Source organism: Balaenoptera acutorostrata, chromosome 14, assembly GCF_949987535.1.
Source record: "Balaenoptera acutorostrata chromosome 14, mBalAcu1.1, whole genome shotgun sequence".
NCBI lineage: Eukaryota > Metazoa > Chordata > Mammalia > Artiodactyla > Balaenopteridae > Balaenoptera > Balaenoptera acutorostrata.
In genome coordinates, this window is record NC_080077.1 from 52143859 (window position 1) to 52159526 (window position 15668).

Consider the following 15668-nt stretch of genomic DNA (forward strand, 5'->3'; position numbering starts at 1 on the left):
CTTTAGCAATTGAATTTAATATTCTTCATGTTACAGAATTTGGTAAAAATATGATAGGTTATTAGTGCAAAACAAGGGGCACGTTTTGATGACATCAGCAGTTTTCACACCATGCACCCTGAATTTTGGGTTCTAAAGATGAACTGTGAAGTCTGGGAGGATCACATTACATCCCAGTTCTCTCTGACCATTCAGAAGAATAACATTCAGGTCATTATATCTCCCTCTTCTGAATTTCCACTTAGTAATTTCTCATAGTATTTATCGCACTCTGCCCTGTGTATTAGCACTGTGTATCCACACTCAGTTCATCTCCTGGGCAGGAGGGATGGGTCTTGTCACCCTGCACCTCTCCCCCAGCATACAACATCTGTTGCGCTGTCCTTTCTCTGCCTTTTACTAAACTTCCTGGCTGACTGAAGTGCTCTCAGTGTGCCCAGGACACCTGGGCAAGCTGCTCTCTTGGCACTTACTACATTATGTCCATTTGTTGTCCCCAAAAGATCAGGAGCCCATCACAGCGAGGGAGTTTGTCTCATTCACCTCGGTGTGCCTAGCTCCTGGCACAGAGCAGATAGCAAGTAAATGATGAATGAATGAATGATTAGTGAATATTTGTACAAGATTTTTTAACAGCTTTATTGAGATATAATTCACATATCCTAAAATTCTACCATTCGAAGTGTACACAGTTCAGTAGTTTTCAGTATATTCTCAGAATTGTGCAATCATGACCACAATCTAATTTCAGACCCCCTGAAATTACCCCTAGAAAAAACCCTGTACCCATCAGCAATTATTCCTCACTCCTGCCACCACCTCTAGGCCCTACTTTCTATCTCTATGGATTTGCCTACTTTGGACATTTCACATACATAGAATCATAGAGTATGCAGCCTCTGTGACTGGCTTCTTTCGGTTAACATAATGTGCTCCAGGTCCGTCCATGTTGTAGTTATGTATTGGTACTTCATCTTTCAAATGCTGAATAATTACCCATTGTATGGGTATACCACATCATGTGTATTCATCAGTTGGTGGATATTTGGGTTGTTTCACTATGGGGCTAATATGGCTAATGTTGTCTATGAACATTCACGTACAAGTTTTTGTGGGGACATATACTTTCATTTCAATTGGGTAAATACCTAGGAGTGGAATTCCTGGATTATACAGTAACTTTAAATGTTTAACGTTTTGTGGAACTGCCAAGCTACTTTCCAAAGCTGCACCATTTTACATTTTCATCAGCAATGTATGAGGGTTCCAGTTTCCCTTCCTCCTTGCCAATACTTGTTTTACCTGTCTCTCTGATTCTAGCCATCCTAGCGGTGTGAAGTGGTAGCTCATTGTGGTTTTGATTTGCATTTCCCTAATGAGATATTGAACATTTTTGCTCAATATATGGAATATTTTTTCATGTGTTTATTGGCCACTTATATTTGTGCACTATTCAATCAAATTATAAATATCAGAACTTCACAGAGAAAAACTTCATAGATGAGGCCCAAAGAATAATGCTAAGTGACTTGTCCAAGGTTATGTAAGCTACAGCAATACAAGGTCTCAAATACACTCCTGACTCCTAACCAGTGCTCTGTTGTTGCCCCGCTGGCCCTTCTGTCAGGTTGCCTCTGGATCCCTACCCCACTGGATGAGCGAAGTGTCTGGATTCCTTATGAGTCAGGATAAGCATGTGCTCGAGCTAGTGCTGCTTGATTTTATGCCTGTTGGCCATCTGTTTATCTTCTTTGGGGAAATGTCTATTTAGGTCTTCTGACCACTTTCTGACTGGGTTGTTTGTTTTTTTGATACTGGCTATATGAGCTGTTTGCATATTTTGGAAATTAAGTCCTTGTCGGGAGCATCACTTGCAAATATTTTCTCCCAGTCTGTAGGTTGTCTTTTCGTTTTGTGGATGGTTTCCTTTGCTATGCAAACACTTTTAATTTTAATTAGGTCCCATTTGTCCCACTCCGAATAGACTTTCTATAAACCCTCATCGCCAATCCCAAAAATGTCTGTTGTCTTTGTACCTCCCTGGAGTCCCAGTCTGCTGGAGAAATTCTGATGATTCTGCCCCAAATATTTTCCATTCTTCTCTCTTTTGAGGGACCTCTGGTGCATCAAATTATGTTGATCATATGCCTCAGTTTATGATACACTGACATCATTTGCCCATGGGAGGCAGCCTTTTTAATTTTCCTCTCTCATCCACCATATTCAATCTCATTTCCTTCCTCCCATAAGCATCCACTCTAGTGTATGCTGTTTCCCTCTAATCTATTTCCATAAGTATATTTAGATTTTGTGTGCCCTAGAAAAATATTTAGTGTAATTTTGCATGTGGGTTTCCAAACTTATGTTAATGGTATTAACTCTAATTTTCCCTCAGTGGTATGTGAGCCTTGTCCATGATGCCATACATAAACACGCTTCGTTGCTTCTGACCCTGCAGAGGATTCCCTTGCGGGCAGAGTCCACCTTCCTTAGCCATTCATTCCCCTAGTGATAGATTCCCAGTGGCCTCCAGTTAGTCCATCTTTTTGACACTCAGTTTTCTCATCAGACAAAAACACTAGTGGTGATAATACCTCCTTTTACATAATGATCGTGCTGATTGATACTTGAAAGTTTTGCCGACTACCGTGTTCCAGTTCTTTGCCATCCCGTATGGTGCTGTGAGGAGCAATCCCCTTGTCCATGCCCCTACACCCACATCTTTCCTATCCCAGCCCTCAAGGTCCACAATGGCTCACTAAATGGGGACTATTATTAGTACTGCTGTGGCAGACAAGGCCATTAGCACAAGATTTGGGTCTAGAAGACATGTTTCCGGGCTGTGTCACCTTGAGCCTCCATCTCCTCTTAGGAAGTAAAGATAATCACACCTTCAGAGAACTGCTGTGGATGAAATGATAGGGTAGAAGCGAGTGCTTTGCAAAGTAGGAAGCACTGCTGGGTTAGCTAGTCTGCTGTAGTAGGGGTGGAGAAGGCAGGAGAGTCTAGGGAAGGAGGAGAAGCAGAGGAAGGAAGAAGAGGAACAGGCTCTCGGAGGCGGCAGGGAGGCCCTTAAGAGGCCTTGGTGTGCTTCACAGCAGCAGCGTTTACTCTCTGGGAAGTGCCCTGGTGAGGAGTCACGAGTCCCACATGGGCCCAACTCTGTGTGGTCAGGGGAAAGACCTCCTGATTGGCGGTTATCAACCCTGGCTGCACATTAGAATCCCCTGGGGAGAATCCCACGGGGAGCTCTACCAAGTACCTACCTGGGGTCCCACATCTCACCAACTGCGTCTGACTCTCCGGGGTAGGCCTGGGAACTACAATTTTGAGAACCTTGGCTCTCCAACTCCGTGATTCTTAGACATTTTTTTTTGTCAGTTCTTCCCACTGACCACAAGATGGTGCCCTCTTTCTGGGAAATCTTTGATGTTCGACGACAATCCATTTTCTCTATTAATCCTGAAAGAATGGGTTTGAAATTAACAATCTTCACAGCATCTCATTAAGCCAGAATTCTGTGCCCTTGGTGTCTAGCCACGTAATGTGCATCTTTTCCCTTCTGCTAGAAACCATATTGAGTTGGGATAGGTCATCTCTTGTTTTGCATTCTTCAAGGGGCTATGATGCAAAGCAGAGGAGGCATTTATTGTTACTTTCTGATCATAATCATCACTATCAATAACAACTAATATGTATTTAATCTTTTGCCATTTGCAAAGTGCTCTTTACCAACTATCCTCAGAATAACTTTATGAAATGGAAATTGCTGTTCTCATTTCTATGTGAGAAAACAAAGGCTCAAAGCACCAACTCAAGGTCACAAAGCAAAAGTTGGCAGAACCAGATCCAGGGCCCTTCCCTCTGTACTCGGATAAGAGCAGGTGCATCAGAGAGATCAGCTCTCAACTGATGGGGCCCCGACAAGTACAGCCCTGAGAGAGGAAACTTCTCAGGATGACCTCTGGAAGACTTCCTGAGCGAGCTTGGAAGATGGACAGATGTCCTTCTGGAATTTCACACCATCACAGATGACAAACAGGTCAGTAGGTGACACATTTGACTGGGTTGAGTCGAGACGAGATGAGGTGACATATGTGAAGTTTTTAGTGCAAAGCTGTATAAGGCAGCAGACACTCAACAAGAGGATAGATTGTATTATTTTAAATTTTCTGTACCAGTAAAATGAACTGCTGTGCCAGTGGGTAAAATGAGTCTGCCTTAAAGAAAAAGTTATAAATTCATCTCCAAAGAAAATCCTTTTCTACTAGCAAGTGATGTCTTATGAGGCTAGTGGATCTGAGGAAGGTCATTTATAAGATCACAGACTTACTACCAGACGGAGTCCCACAATTGATCAGGAACCCAAATGTCAGGACCCAGGAGCCCAATCCCTCTGGGTGTTTTTACCCCAGATGAAGGGGCTGCAAGTGTAGGTTCAAGTTACTTGGAGTAGGAAGAATGTTTTCAGGACAGAAGCAGTTACACGGAAGTTTATTAAATTAGTATTTTGATCATTTTACTGACTCCAGTGTACATCTTAGCAGTTGTTGGACCCATTTTCTGTACTTCAGCTTCCCTGTCTGCAAATGGTATAACAGTATGTATCTCATTGAATTATTATAAGGATCAAAATAGTTTATTTATAAAGCACTTAGAACCATGCCCAGCACATAGTAAGCATGATGTGTCTCTTAAATAATGTTAAAGAAATAAATGGATATGAGTATACCCATTTACATATTTTACAAATAAAATTTTATTTTTTTTCAAAATTCCAAGTAATTTAAAAATTATGTTATTTGCACACTTGTAGGTACAAGGAATATATATATTCAGGGAGATTAAAATATTGCCTATGACTAAAATTTGAAATCCCACTGAAAATGCATAAATTTGATTAGAACAGTACTATATTCTTTGGTGCCTTGTAAACATCAGAAATAGGTTAAACATTCTTTAAGTCTATTATATCATTATTACTGATGTTGACAAATAAGCCTATCAACTGTCTAAAGAAATACAAGAATAATGCAGTGATCAGATTTTTCTTTCTTTCTTTTCTTTTTTTAAAGAAAAGTGTTCCTTTTTCTCCACTTGATTTCTTCTAAATTTGGAGATTAGTGGCCATTTTGGAGGGTACTCTTGGCATTTTCCCAACTATAAAGACCCTCAGTGTGACCCTCCTAGGTGAGAGGGAGTGTTCCACAGCAATACTCAGCTCAAACCTCCATCTTCAAAGTATGAATTTAAAGCATTTTTTAAAAAAGAGAGAGAGAGCGTATTTGCTCTGAGAGATTTCATGCAATCCCAGGGAGAAAGACTGGAATGCTGAGAGGGTAACTGGGACAGGACTTGGAAGAAAAAACACATGAATTGAAATGTTGCTTTCCAATCTAGGGGTCACTTTCATGTTTCACTTTAGCATTAATTTCCTTTTTAGTAGAACTACCATATTGTTTCCTGGTAGGAGGTTTTCTTTAAGTCTTTGGTTTCTTTTTCTTGCAGCCTGTTTCATGAAACAGACTCTGTGGAGAGGAGATGGGGATAAAAATGTACCATCTCCAGCTACCTCCTGATAAGCCCTCCTCTGCCTTCCTGGTACCTAGGCCCGAACTACAGGGCCTAGGTAAACTGACAAAAACTGTATTTTAAAAGGAGTTTAAGTTCTTTAGTACCAAAATTATAGGGCGTTTACACTGAGAACTCCATAGGCTTCTGTGCATTGAGTCAAGGCTCTAACTAACATCACATTATTGTTTCTATGGAAAAATGAAATTCTCGTTTCAAATATCTGACCTCAAATAAACTTTTGCAACAGAACTTGAGTGGGGGACTATTTCACATACACCCACACACTCAGGGACCGTTCCTGTTTCTATCGATCAGGCTGTCCACCAGTCTGTCTAGCCATTCACACTGTCTTTTTATTAAGGAATAGCATAACTGGCAAAGAAATGTGAAAACAAAAAGCTAAGATTGAAAGACTCAAGTTAAACATTTTATACTTTTTGAGTTCAAAGCAATGGTTCTATTGTAAGTTCATCTTCACTGAGTTAAACAAAAAAGAATCACTATTAAAAATGATCTCGTTTTTATAGAGGTGGTGTGGTATAAAACATAGTACATGAGTTTTGTAGCTGTAAACTATGAATCTCAGGTCAAGCTACTTTTCTAAGCCTCAGTTTTTTTGTCTATAAACAGGGATGATTATATTATCTCTCTAGGATTATTTTTTATGTGAGATTTAGAAATGTCTAGCAATAAATCTGGCACACAGTGGTTATTTCCTGTCCTTTCTCCCTTATATCCTGTTTAACCTCTTTTTGAATTCACTGTTTCACTTCCATAAAAATATTTTCAAATCACATTTAATTTTCAGAAGGCTTGATTTAAATGTTTCTCTATTCTTGGGCACCTTATCTATCCATCTGATTGACTTAGGTTAATGTCCAAAATAGACTAATATGGATAGATTATTAACTTATAAATTATTAATACATAGGTTCAAAGAGCTTACTTATGTTAATTATAATCATTTATTTAAACTGACTCACCTGTGCCTACTCCCCCAAAATAGTTGATTTTCACAAGACTTTGTAGATTTCACATTTTTTTCTTGTCTCTTGAATAGGGATTTAGACTCTTGTAGCAGCCTCAACCAAGTCCTTCTGTGACAACAGTTAGCAAACTCAGGTTGTACTTGAATAGTCAAGGAATGACCTCAATGGAGGACAAATTGGATTTTATTTAAGTAGGTTCGTCAAGCGTTCTTTCCCATTTACTGTTAGGCCCGTTGCGCAGCAGAAGCAGAGGCAAGGGTGGCAGTGACATCCTGTGACCAGAGCAAATGCATGTGAGCAGTGGGAAGGAGCCGCGGTCCACAGGGTCCTATGGCCTCAGGTGAGGAGAGCCCATTCTGCTGCTTAGCGTGTCCAGGACTCTGCCCCTCCCAACACTCTCTCATTGGTCCCCATTCCTGGTGTCTGTCCTCCTCCTGGCTGTCAGAGTTGGGGGATCTACCTGTCAGTTGGAACTTGACACCCTTGCTCCTTTTTCTATGGTATCATAATCCTCGATTTTTTTCAGGCAACTCTGTGTCCACTGGAGATCAGGTCCTGCCTGCCAAGCTTGAACTCAGGGTAGAAAACATACTCTCTGTTGTAAGGAAGTCTGGAGGCCTGGGAGATTTAGAGTAATTTATAGCCCCCAACAATCACATGGATAAGTCCATATTCTAAAATGTTATTGACTTCAGTTTAAAATAAGATCAGAGAAGGGGGGTCCTTCAAGATGGCAGATGAGTAAGACATGGAGATCACCTTGCTCCCCACAAATACATCAAAAATACATCTACATGTGGAACAACTCCTACAGAACACCTACTGAACGCTGGCAGAAGACCTCAGACTTCCCAAAAGGCAGGAAACTCCCCTCATACCTGGGTAGGGCAAAAGAAAAAAGAAAAAACAGAGACAAAAGAACAGGGACGGGACCTGTCCCTCTGGGAGGGAGCTGTGAAGGAGGAAGTTTCCACACACTAGGAAGCCCCTCCGCGGGTGGAGACGGGGGGTGGGCGGGGAGGGGAGCTTCAGAGCCACTGAGGAGAGCACAGCAACAGGGGTGCAGAAGGCAAAGGGGAGAGATCCCCGCACAGAGGATCAGTGCTGACCAGTACTCACCAGCCTGAGAGGCTTGTCTGCTCACCCAACAGGGCGGGTGCGGGCTGGGAGCTGAGGTTCGGGCTTCGGAGGTCGGATCCCAGGGAGAGGACTGGGGTTGGCTGCGTGAACACAGCCTGAAGGGGCTAGTGCGCCACAGCTAGCCAGGAGGGAGTCCGGGAAAAAGTCTGGACCTGCCTAAGAGGCAAGAGACCATTGTTTCGGGGTGTGCGAGGAGAGGGGATTCCTTCCCTGTCTGCCCACAGAAGGCAGAGCACCAACTAAGCGAGCTACAGAGACGGGCGTGAGCCACAGCTATCAGCTCAGACACGAGAGACGGGCATGAAACGCCAATGCTCCTGCTGCAGCCACCAAGAATCCTGTGTGCAAGCACAGGTCACTCTCCAAAACCCCATCCCCCCGAGCCTGTGAAGCCCATCACTGCCAGGGTCCCGTGATCCAGGGGCAACCTCCCCAGGAGAACACACAGCACACCTCAGGCTGTTGCAACATCATGCTGGCCTCTGCCACTGCAGGCTTGCCCCACATTCCAATTATACTCCACCCTCCCCTGGCCTGAGTGAGCCAGAGACCCTTAATCAGCCGCTGCTTTAACTCCCTCTTGTCTGGGCAGGGAACAGATGCCTGAGGGCGACCTACATGCAGAGGCGGGGCCAAATCCAAAGCTGAACCCCAGAAGCTGTGCGAACAAAGAAGAGAAAGGGAAATCTCTCCCAGCAGCATCAGGAGCAGCGGATTAAATGTCCACAATCAACTTGATGTACCTGCATCTGTGCAATACCTGAATAGACAACGAATCATCCCAAACTGAGGAGGTGGACTTTGGGAGCAACTGTAGACTTTGGGTTTGCTGTCTGTGACTGACTTGTTTCTGATTTTTATGTTTATCTTAGTATAGTTTTTAGTGCTTGTTATCATTGGTGGATTTGTTTCTCGGTTTGGTTGTGCTCTTCTTTTTTTAATTATTATTACTATTTTATATTTTTTACTTTAATAATTTTTTTTTATAACTTTTAAAATTTATTATCATTTTTTTCTTTCTTTTCTTCTCCCTTTTCTTCTGAGCTGTGTGGCTGACAGGGTCTTGGTGCTCCGGCCTGGTGTCAGGCCTGAGCATCTGAGGTGGGAGAGCTGAGCTCAGGACATTGGACCATCAGAGACCTCCCAGCCCCACGTGATATCAATTGGTGAGAGCTCTCCCAAGGATCTCTGTCTCAACGCTAAGACCCAGTTCCACCCAACGACCAGCAAGCTCCAGTGCTGAACATCCCATACCAAACAACTAGCAAGACAGGAACACAACCCCACCCATTAGCAGAGAGGCTGCCTAAAATCATACTAAGTTCACAGACACTCCAAAACATGCCACTGAACACGGCCCTGCCCACCAGAAAGACAAGATCCAGCCCCACCCACCAGAACACAGGCACCAGTCCCCTCCACCAGGAAGCCTACACAACCCACTGAGCCAACCTTACCCACTGGGGGCAGACACCTAAAACAACAGGAACCACAAACCTGCAGCCTGCAAAAAGGAGACCCCAAACGCAGTAAGTTAAGCAAGATGAGAAGACAGAGAAATACACAGCAGATGAAGGAGCAAGGTAAAAACCCACCAGACCAAACAAATGAAGAGGAAATAGGCAGTCTACCTGAAAAAGAATTCAGAGTAATGATAATAAAGATGATCCAAAATCTTGGAAATAGAATGGAGAAAATACAAGAAACGTTTAACAAGGACCTAGAAGAACTAAAGAGCAAACAAACAATAATGAACAACACAATAAGTGAAATTAAAAATTCTCTAGAAGGAATCAATAGCAGAATAACTGAGGCAGAAGAACAGATAAGTGACCTGGAAGATAAAATAGTAGAAAAAACTACCACAGAGCAGACTAAAGAAAAAAGAATGAAAAGAATTGAGGACAGTCTCAGAGACCTCTGGGACAACATTAAACACACCAACATTCGAATAATAGGGGTCCCAGAAGAGGAAGAGAAACAGAAAGGGACTGAGAAAATATCTGAAGAGATTATAGTTGAAAACTTCCCTAATATGGGAAAGGAAATAGTCAAGTCCAGGAAGTGCAGAGAGTCCCAGGCAGGATAAATCCAAGGAGAAACACGCCAAGACACATATTAATCAAACTATCAAAAATTAAATACAAAGGAAAAATATTAAAAGCAGCAAGGGAAAAGCAACAAATAACATACAAAGGAATCCCCATAAGGTTAACAGCTGATTTCTCAGCAGAAACTCTGCAAGCTAGAAGGGTGCGGCAGGACATATTTAAAATGATGAAAGGGAAAAACCTACAACCAAGATTACTCTACCCAGCAAGGATCTCATTCAGATTTGATGGAGAAATTAAACCTTTACAGGCAAGCAAAAGCTAAGAGAATTCAGCACCACCAAACCAGCTTCACAACAAATGCTAAAGGAACTTCTCTAGGCAGGAAACACAAGAGAAGGAAAGGACCTACAAAAACAAACCCAAAACAACTGAGAAAATGGTAAAAGGAACATACATATCCATAATTACCTTAAAGGTAAATGGATTAAATGCTCCAACCAAAAGACACAGACTGGCCAAATGGATACAAAACAAGATCCGTATATATGCTGTCTACAAGAGACCCACTTCTGACCTAGGGACACATACAGACTAAAAGTGAGGGGATGGAAATGGAAATCTAAAGAAAGCTGGAGTAGCAATTCTCATATCAGACAAAATAGACTTTAAAATAAAGAATGTTACGAGAGACAAAGAAGCACACTACATAATGATCAAGGGATCAATCCAAGAAGAAGATATAACAATTGTATATTTATGCATGCAACATAAAAGCACCTCAATACATAAGGCAAAGGCTAATAGCCATAAAAGGGGAAATTGACAGTAACACAATAATAGTAGGGGACTTTAACACCCCACTTTCACCAATGGACAGATCATCCAAAATGAAAATAAATAAGGAAACACAAGCTTTAAATGACACATTAAACAAGATGGACCTAATTGATATTTACAGGACATTCCATCCAAAAACAACAGAATACACTTTCTTCTCAAGTGTTCATGGAACATTCTCCAGGATAGATCATATCTTGGGTCACAAATCAAGCCTCAGTAAATTTAAGAAAATTGAAATCATACCAAGTATCTTTTCCGAACACAGTGTTATGAGATTAGATACCAATTATACGAAAAAAAAGTGTAAAAAATACAAACACATGGAGGCTAAACAATATGCCACTAAATAACCAAGAGATCACTGAGGAAATCAAAAAATACCTAGAAACAAATGACAATGAAAACACGACGACCCAACACCTATGGGATGCAGCAAAACCAGTTCTAAGAGGGAAGTTTATAGCAATACAATCCTACCTCAAGAAACAAGAAACATCTCAAATAAACAACCTAACCTTACACCTAAAGCAAGTAGAGAAAGAAGAACAAAAAACCCACAAAGTTAGCAGAAGGCAAGAAATCATAAAGATTATATCAGAAATAAATGAAAAAGAAATGAAGGAAACAGTAGCAAAGATCAATAAAACTAAAAGCTGGTTCTTTGAGAAGATAAACAAAAGTGATAAACCATTAGCTAGACTCAACAAGAAAAGGGAAAAGACTCAAATCAACAGAATTAGAAATGAAAAAGGAGAAGTAACAACTGACACTGCAGAAATGCAAAGAAAGGATCATGAGAGATTACTACAAGCAACTCTATGCCAATAAAATGGACAACCTGGAAGAAATGGACAGATTCTTAGAAAAGCACAACCTTCCGAGACTGAACCAGGAAGAAACAGAAAATATAAAGAGACCAATCACAAGCACTGAAATTGAAACTGTGATTAAAAAGTCTTCCAACAAACAAAAGTCCAGGACCAGATGGCTTCACAGGCAAATTCTATCAAACATTTAGAGAAGAGCTAACAGCTATCCTTCTCAAACTCTTCCAAAATATAGCAGAGGGAGGAACACTCCCAAACTCATTCTATGAGGCCACCATCATCCTGATACCAAAACCAGACAAAGACATCACAAAAAAGGAAAACTACAGGCCAATATCACTGATGAATGTAGATGCAAAATTCCTCAACAAAATACTAGCAAACAGAATCCAACAGCACATTAAAAGGATCATACACCATGATCAAGTGGGGTTTATCCCAGGAATGCAAGGATTCTTCAATATACATAAATCAATCAATGTGATAAACCATATTAACAAATTGAAGGATAAAAACCATATGATCATCTCAATAGATGCAGAAAAAGCTTTCGACAAAATTCAACACCCATTTATGATAAAAACCCTCCAAAACGTAGGCATAGAGGGAACTTACTTCAACATAATAAAGGCCATATATGACAGACCCACAGCCAACATCGTTCTCAATGGTGAAAAACTGAAACCATTTCCTCTAAAAACAGGAACAAGACAAGGTTGCCCACTCTCACCACTATTATTAAACACAGTTTCAGAAATTTTAGCCACAGCAATCAGAGAAGAAAAAGAAATAAAAGGAATCCAAATCAGAAAAGAAGAAGTAAAGCTGTCACTGTTTGCAGATGACATGATACTATACATAGAGAATCCTAAAGATGCTATCAGAAAACTACTAGAGCTAATCAGTGTATCTGGTAAAGTAGCAGGATATGAAATTAATGCACAGAAATCTCTTGCATTTCTATACACTAATGATGAAAAATCTGAAAGAGGAATTAAGAAAGCACTCCCATTTACCACTGCAACAAAAAGAATAAAATACCTAGGAATAAACCTACCTAAGGAGACAAAAGACCTGTATGCAGAAAACTATAAGACACTGATGAAAGAAATTAAAGATGATACAAACAGATGGAGAGATATACCATGTTCTTGGATTGGAAGAATCAACATTGTAAAAATGACTCTACTACCCAAAGCAATCTACAGATTTAGTGCAATCCCTATCAAACTACCACTGGCATTTTTCACAGAACTAGAACAAAAAATTTCACAATTTGTATGGAAACACAAAAGACCCCAAACAGCCAAAGCAATCTTGAGAAAGAAAAATGGAGCTGGAGGAATCAGATTCCTTGACTTCAGACTACACTACAAAGCTACAGTAATCAAGACAGTATGGTACTGGCACAAAAACAGAAATATACATCAATAGAACAGAATAGAAAGCCCAGAGGTAAACCCACACACATCTGGTCACCTTATCTTTGATAAAGGAGGCAAGAATATACAATGGAGAAAAGACAGCCTCTTCAATAAGTGGTGCTGGGAAAACTGGACAGCTACCTGTAAAAGAATGAAATTAGAACACTTCCTAACACCATACACAAAAATAAACTCAAAATGGTTTAAAGACCTAAATGTAAGGCCAGACACTATAAAACTCTTAGAGGAAAACATCGGAAGAACGCTCTTTGACATAAATCACAGCAAGATCCTTTTTGACCCACCTCCTAGAGAAATGGAAATAAAAAAATAAACAAATGGGACCTAATGAAATTGAAAAGCTTTTGCTCAGCAAAGGAAACCATAAACAAGACGAAAAGACAACCCTCAGAATGGGAGAAAATATTTGCAAATGAAGCAACTGACAAAGGATTAATCTCCAAAATATACAAGCAGCTCATGCAGCTCAATATCAAGAAAACAAACAACCCAATCCAAAAATTGGCTGAAGACCTAAATAGACATTTCTCCAAAGTAGATATACAGATTGCCAATAAAGACATGAAAGGATGCTCAACATCAGTAACCATTAGAGAAATGCAAATCAAAACTACAATGAGGTATCACCTCACACTGGTCAGAATGGCCACCATCAAAAAATCTACAAACAATAAATGCTGGAGAAGGTGTGGAGAAAAAGGAACCCTCTTGCACTGTTGGTGGGAATGTAAATTGATACAGCCACTATGGAGAACAGTATGGAGGTTCCTTAAAAAACTAAAAATAGAACTATCCATACGACCCTGCAATACCACTACTGGGCATATACCCTGAGAAAACCATAATTCAAAAAGAGTCATGTACCGAAATGATCACTGCAGCTCTATTTACAATAGCCAGGACATGGAAGCAACCTAAGTGTCCATCGACAGATGAATGGATAAAGGTGTGCCACATCTATACAATGGAATATTACTCAGCCATAAAAAGGAATGAAAGAGTTATTTGAAGTGAGGTGGATGGACCTAGAGGCTTTCATACAGAGCGAAGTAAGTCAGAAAGAGAAAAACAAATACTGTATGCTAACACATAAAATATGGAATCTAAAAAAAAAAGGTTCTGATGAACCTAGGGGCCGGACAGGAATAAAGATGCAGATGTAGAGAATGGACTTGAGAACACGGGGCGGGGGAAGGGTAAGCTGGGACCAAGTGAGAGAGTGGCATGGACATATATACACTACCAAATGTAAAATAGATAGCTAGTAGGAAGCAGCCACATAGCAAAGGGAGATCAGCTTGGTGCTTTGTGTCCACCTAGAGGGGTGGGATGCAGAGGGTGGGAAGGAGATGCAAGAGGGAGGAGATAAGGGGATATATGTATACATATAGCTGATTCACTTTGTTATACAGCAGAAACTAACACAACATTGTAAAGCAATTATACTCTAATAAAGATGTTTAAAAAAAAAAAGCCAGGGTCAATAAGGTACCATGGGGGAAAAAGAAAAGAAATAATATCATAAAGCTTTCCTTGTTTTGAATTGAAATGTAGAGTTTTTTCTTCCCCTCTCATAAAGATGTGTTTCTATTGTGTGGCTACCATGTAGCCAAAGCTCAGAGATGTCCGGACACCCTGCATTTACCGTGTGTGTGTGTGTTCAAGGTTCATTCAGGTGGCTTAATATGAAACCAAAATGCCTAGTCCTACATTCAACTTCAGGAGTGCTGATTTTAATTTTGTGGTGCAGAAATAAGGCCAAATAAATAGGCAAAAAGTAGACCTAAAAATGGCTTTAACTTACTAATCCACTACATCTTTGACAGCAATTTTAGATAAAAATGGTCCAGAGGACAAAGTGCTTAATTAATGATGAGAAAATGATTCCTTCAAGTCCCATAATAAAGAGTTCTCCCTGTGGTAATGATTTGCCCAGAGTTTTATTCATGCAAAAGTGATGGCTACTTCTTGCTTCTGTCCCCTTCATTCCAGTATTGTTCAGTCTGCATTTCTGTGAGTCGGGAAATTGTGCGCTGAAATGCAAAGATTTCCTCTTCTCCAGTAAACATGGCGAGTCCTTCTGCTGAGTCCTGGTTACCAAAAAACAAAACAAAACAACAACCTAGCACCAATTAAAACCCCCACAACTGAAAATTTAAAGAACTAAGTACAGGCTTTAAAAAATACTTCTTGGGTTTATATTACAAAATATTCTATAAATTTTTTTCATATACAATTTCTTAAATTAGACTAGAGAATCAGCTAATTTAAACCAATAATCAATAAACAGAACAAATTACCAGGGAGAAAACATTCGATGAATAATTAAAGCTGAAACAACACCCCAAAATCCAAATAAGAAAATTTTTGCTCAGATGAAAGTTCTCTACAAAATCTAACGGAAGGACATTCCAGACAGAAAAGGAATTTTTTCTCAAAAAGTGCACAGCAGAAATAAGTAACAGAAAACCCCAGAAGTTCTGGTATGTCAGTACGAGGCTGAGACCCTCTTCTGAAGCTCCACAGACAGGGCCACATTCTTGAGGGGAGGCCTGAAGATGAACTTCTGAAGAGCCTTTTCCAAACTGGGTGACTGAGATGTCTCCTGTGGGCCTGGAGATCGTGCCTGGGAGCTTACTTCGGGAAGGCCAGAGCTGCTTTTGGTCTTGAACTGCTGGGACACTTGATCCTTCCATGTAGCAGCTGAGCTGGGGAGCCCCCTGTGAGGCCAGTAAACATCTGGGACTGGTGATTCCAACACCAGCCTGTGGCCAGAAGTGAACGTTGAATTTTTGTCTC

General features: G+C 40.6%; 1 protein-coding gene across 4 annotated transcripts in view; it reads right to left on the minus strand.

The window, feature by feature from the left end:
- AFG1L (AFG1 like ATPase) overlaps nucleotides 1–15668 on the minus strand; it is a 232073-nt gene that overhangs the window by 1263 nt on the left and 215142 nt on the right. For 2 of the 4 annotated variants that reach the window (XR_009005236.1, XR_009005235.1), the window contains exon 13: nucleotides 3267–14959. Coding sequence is in view for 1 of the 4 variants with exons in the window: in XM_007198446.2 (XP_007198508.2) it covers nucleotides 14831–14959 (129 nt within the window). In the remaining 3 variants the exon portion in view is untranslated. Of the gene's footprint in view, nucleotides 1–642; nucleotides 14960–15668 lie in introns of those variants that run through there. The other 2 variants (XR_009005237.1, XM_007198446.2) reach the window with 2 other exon arrangements.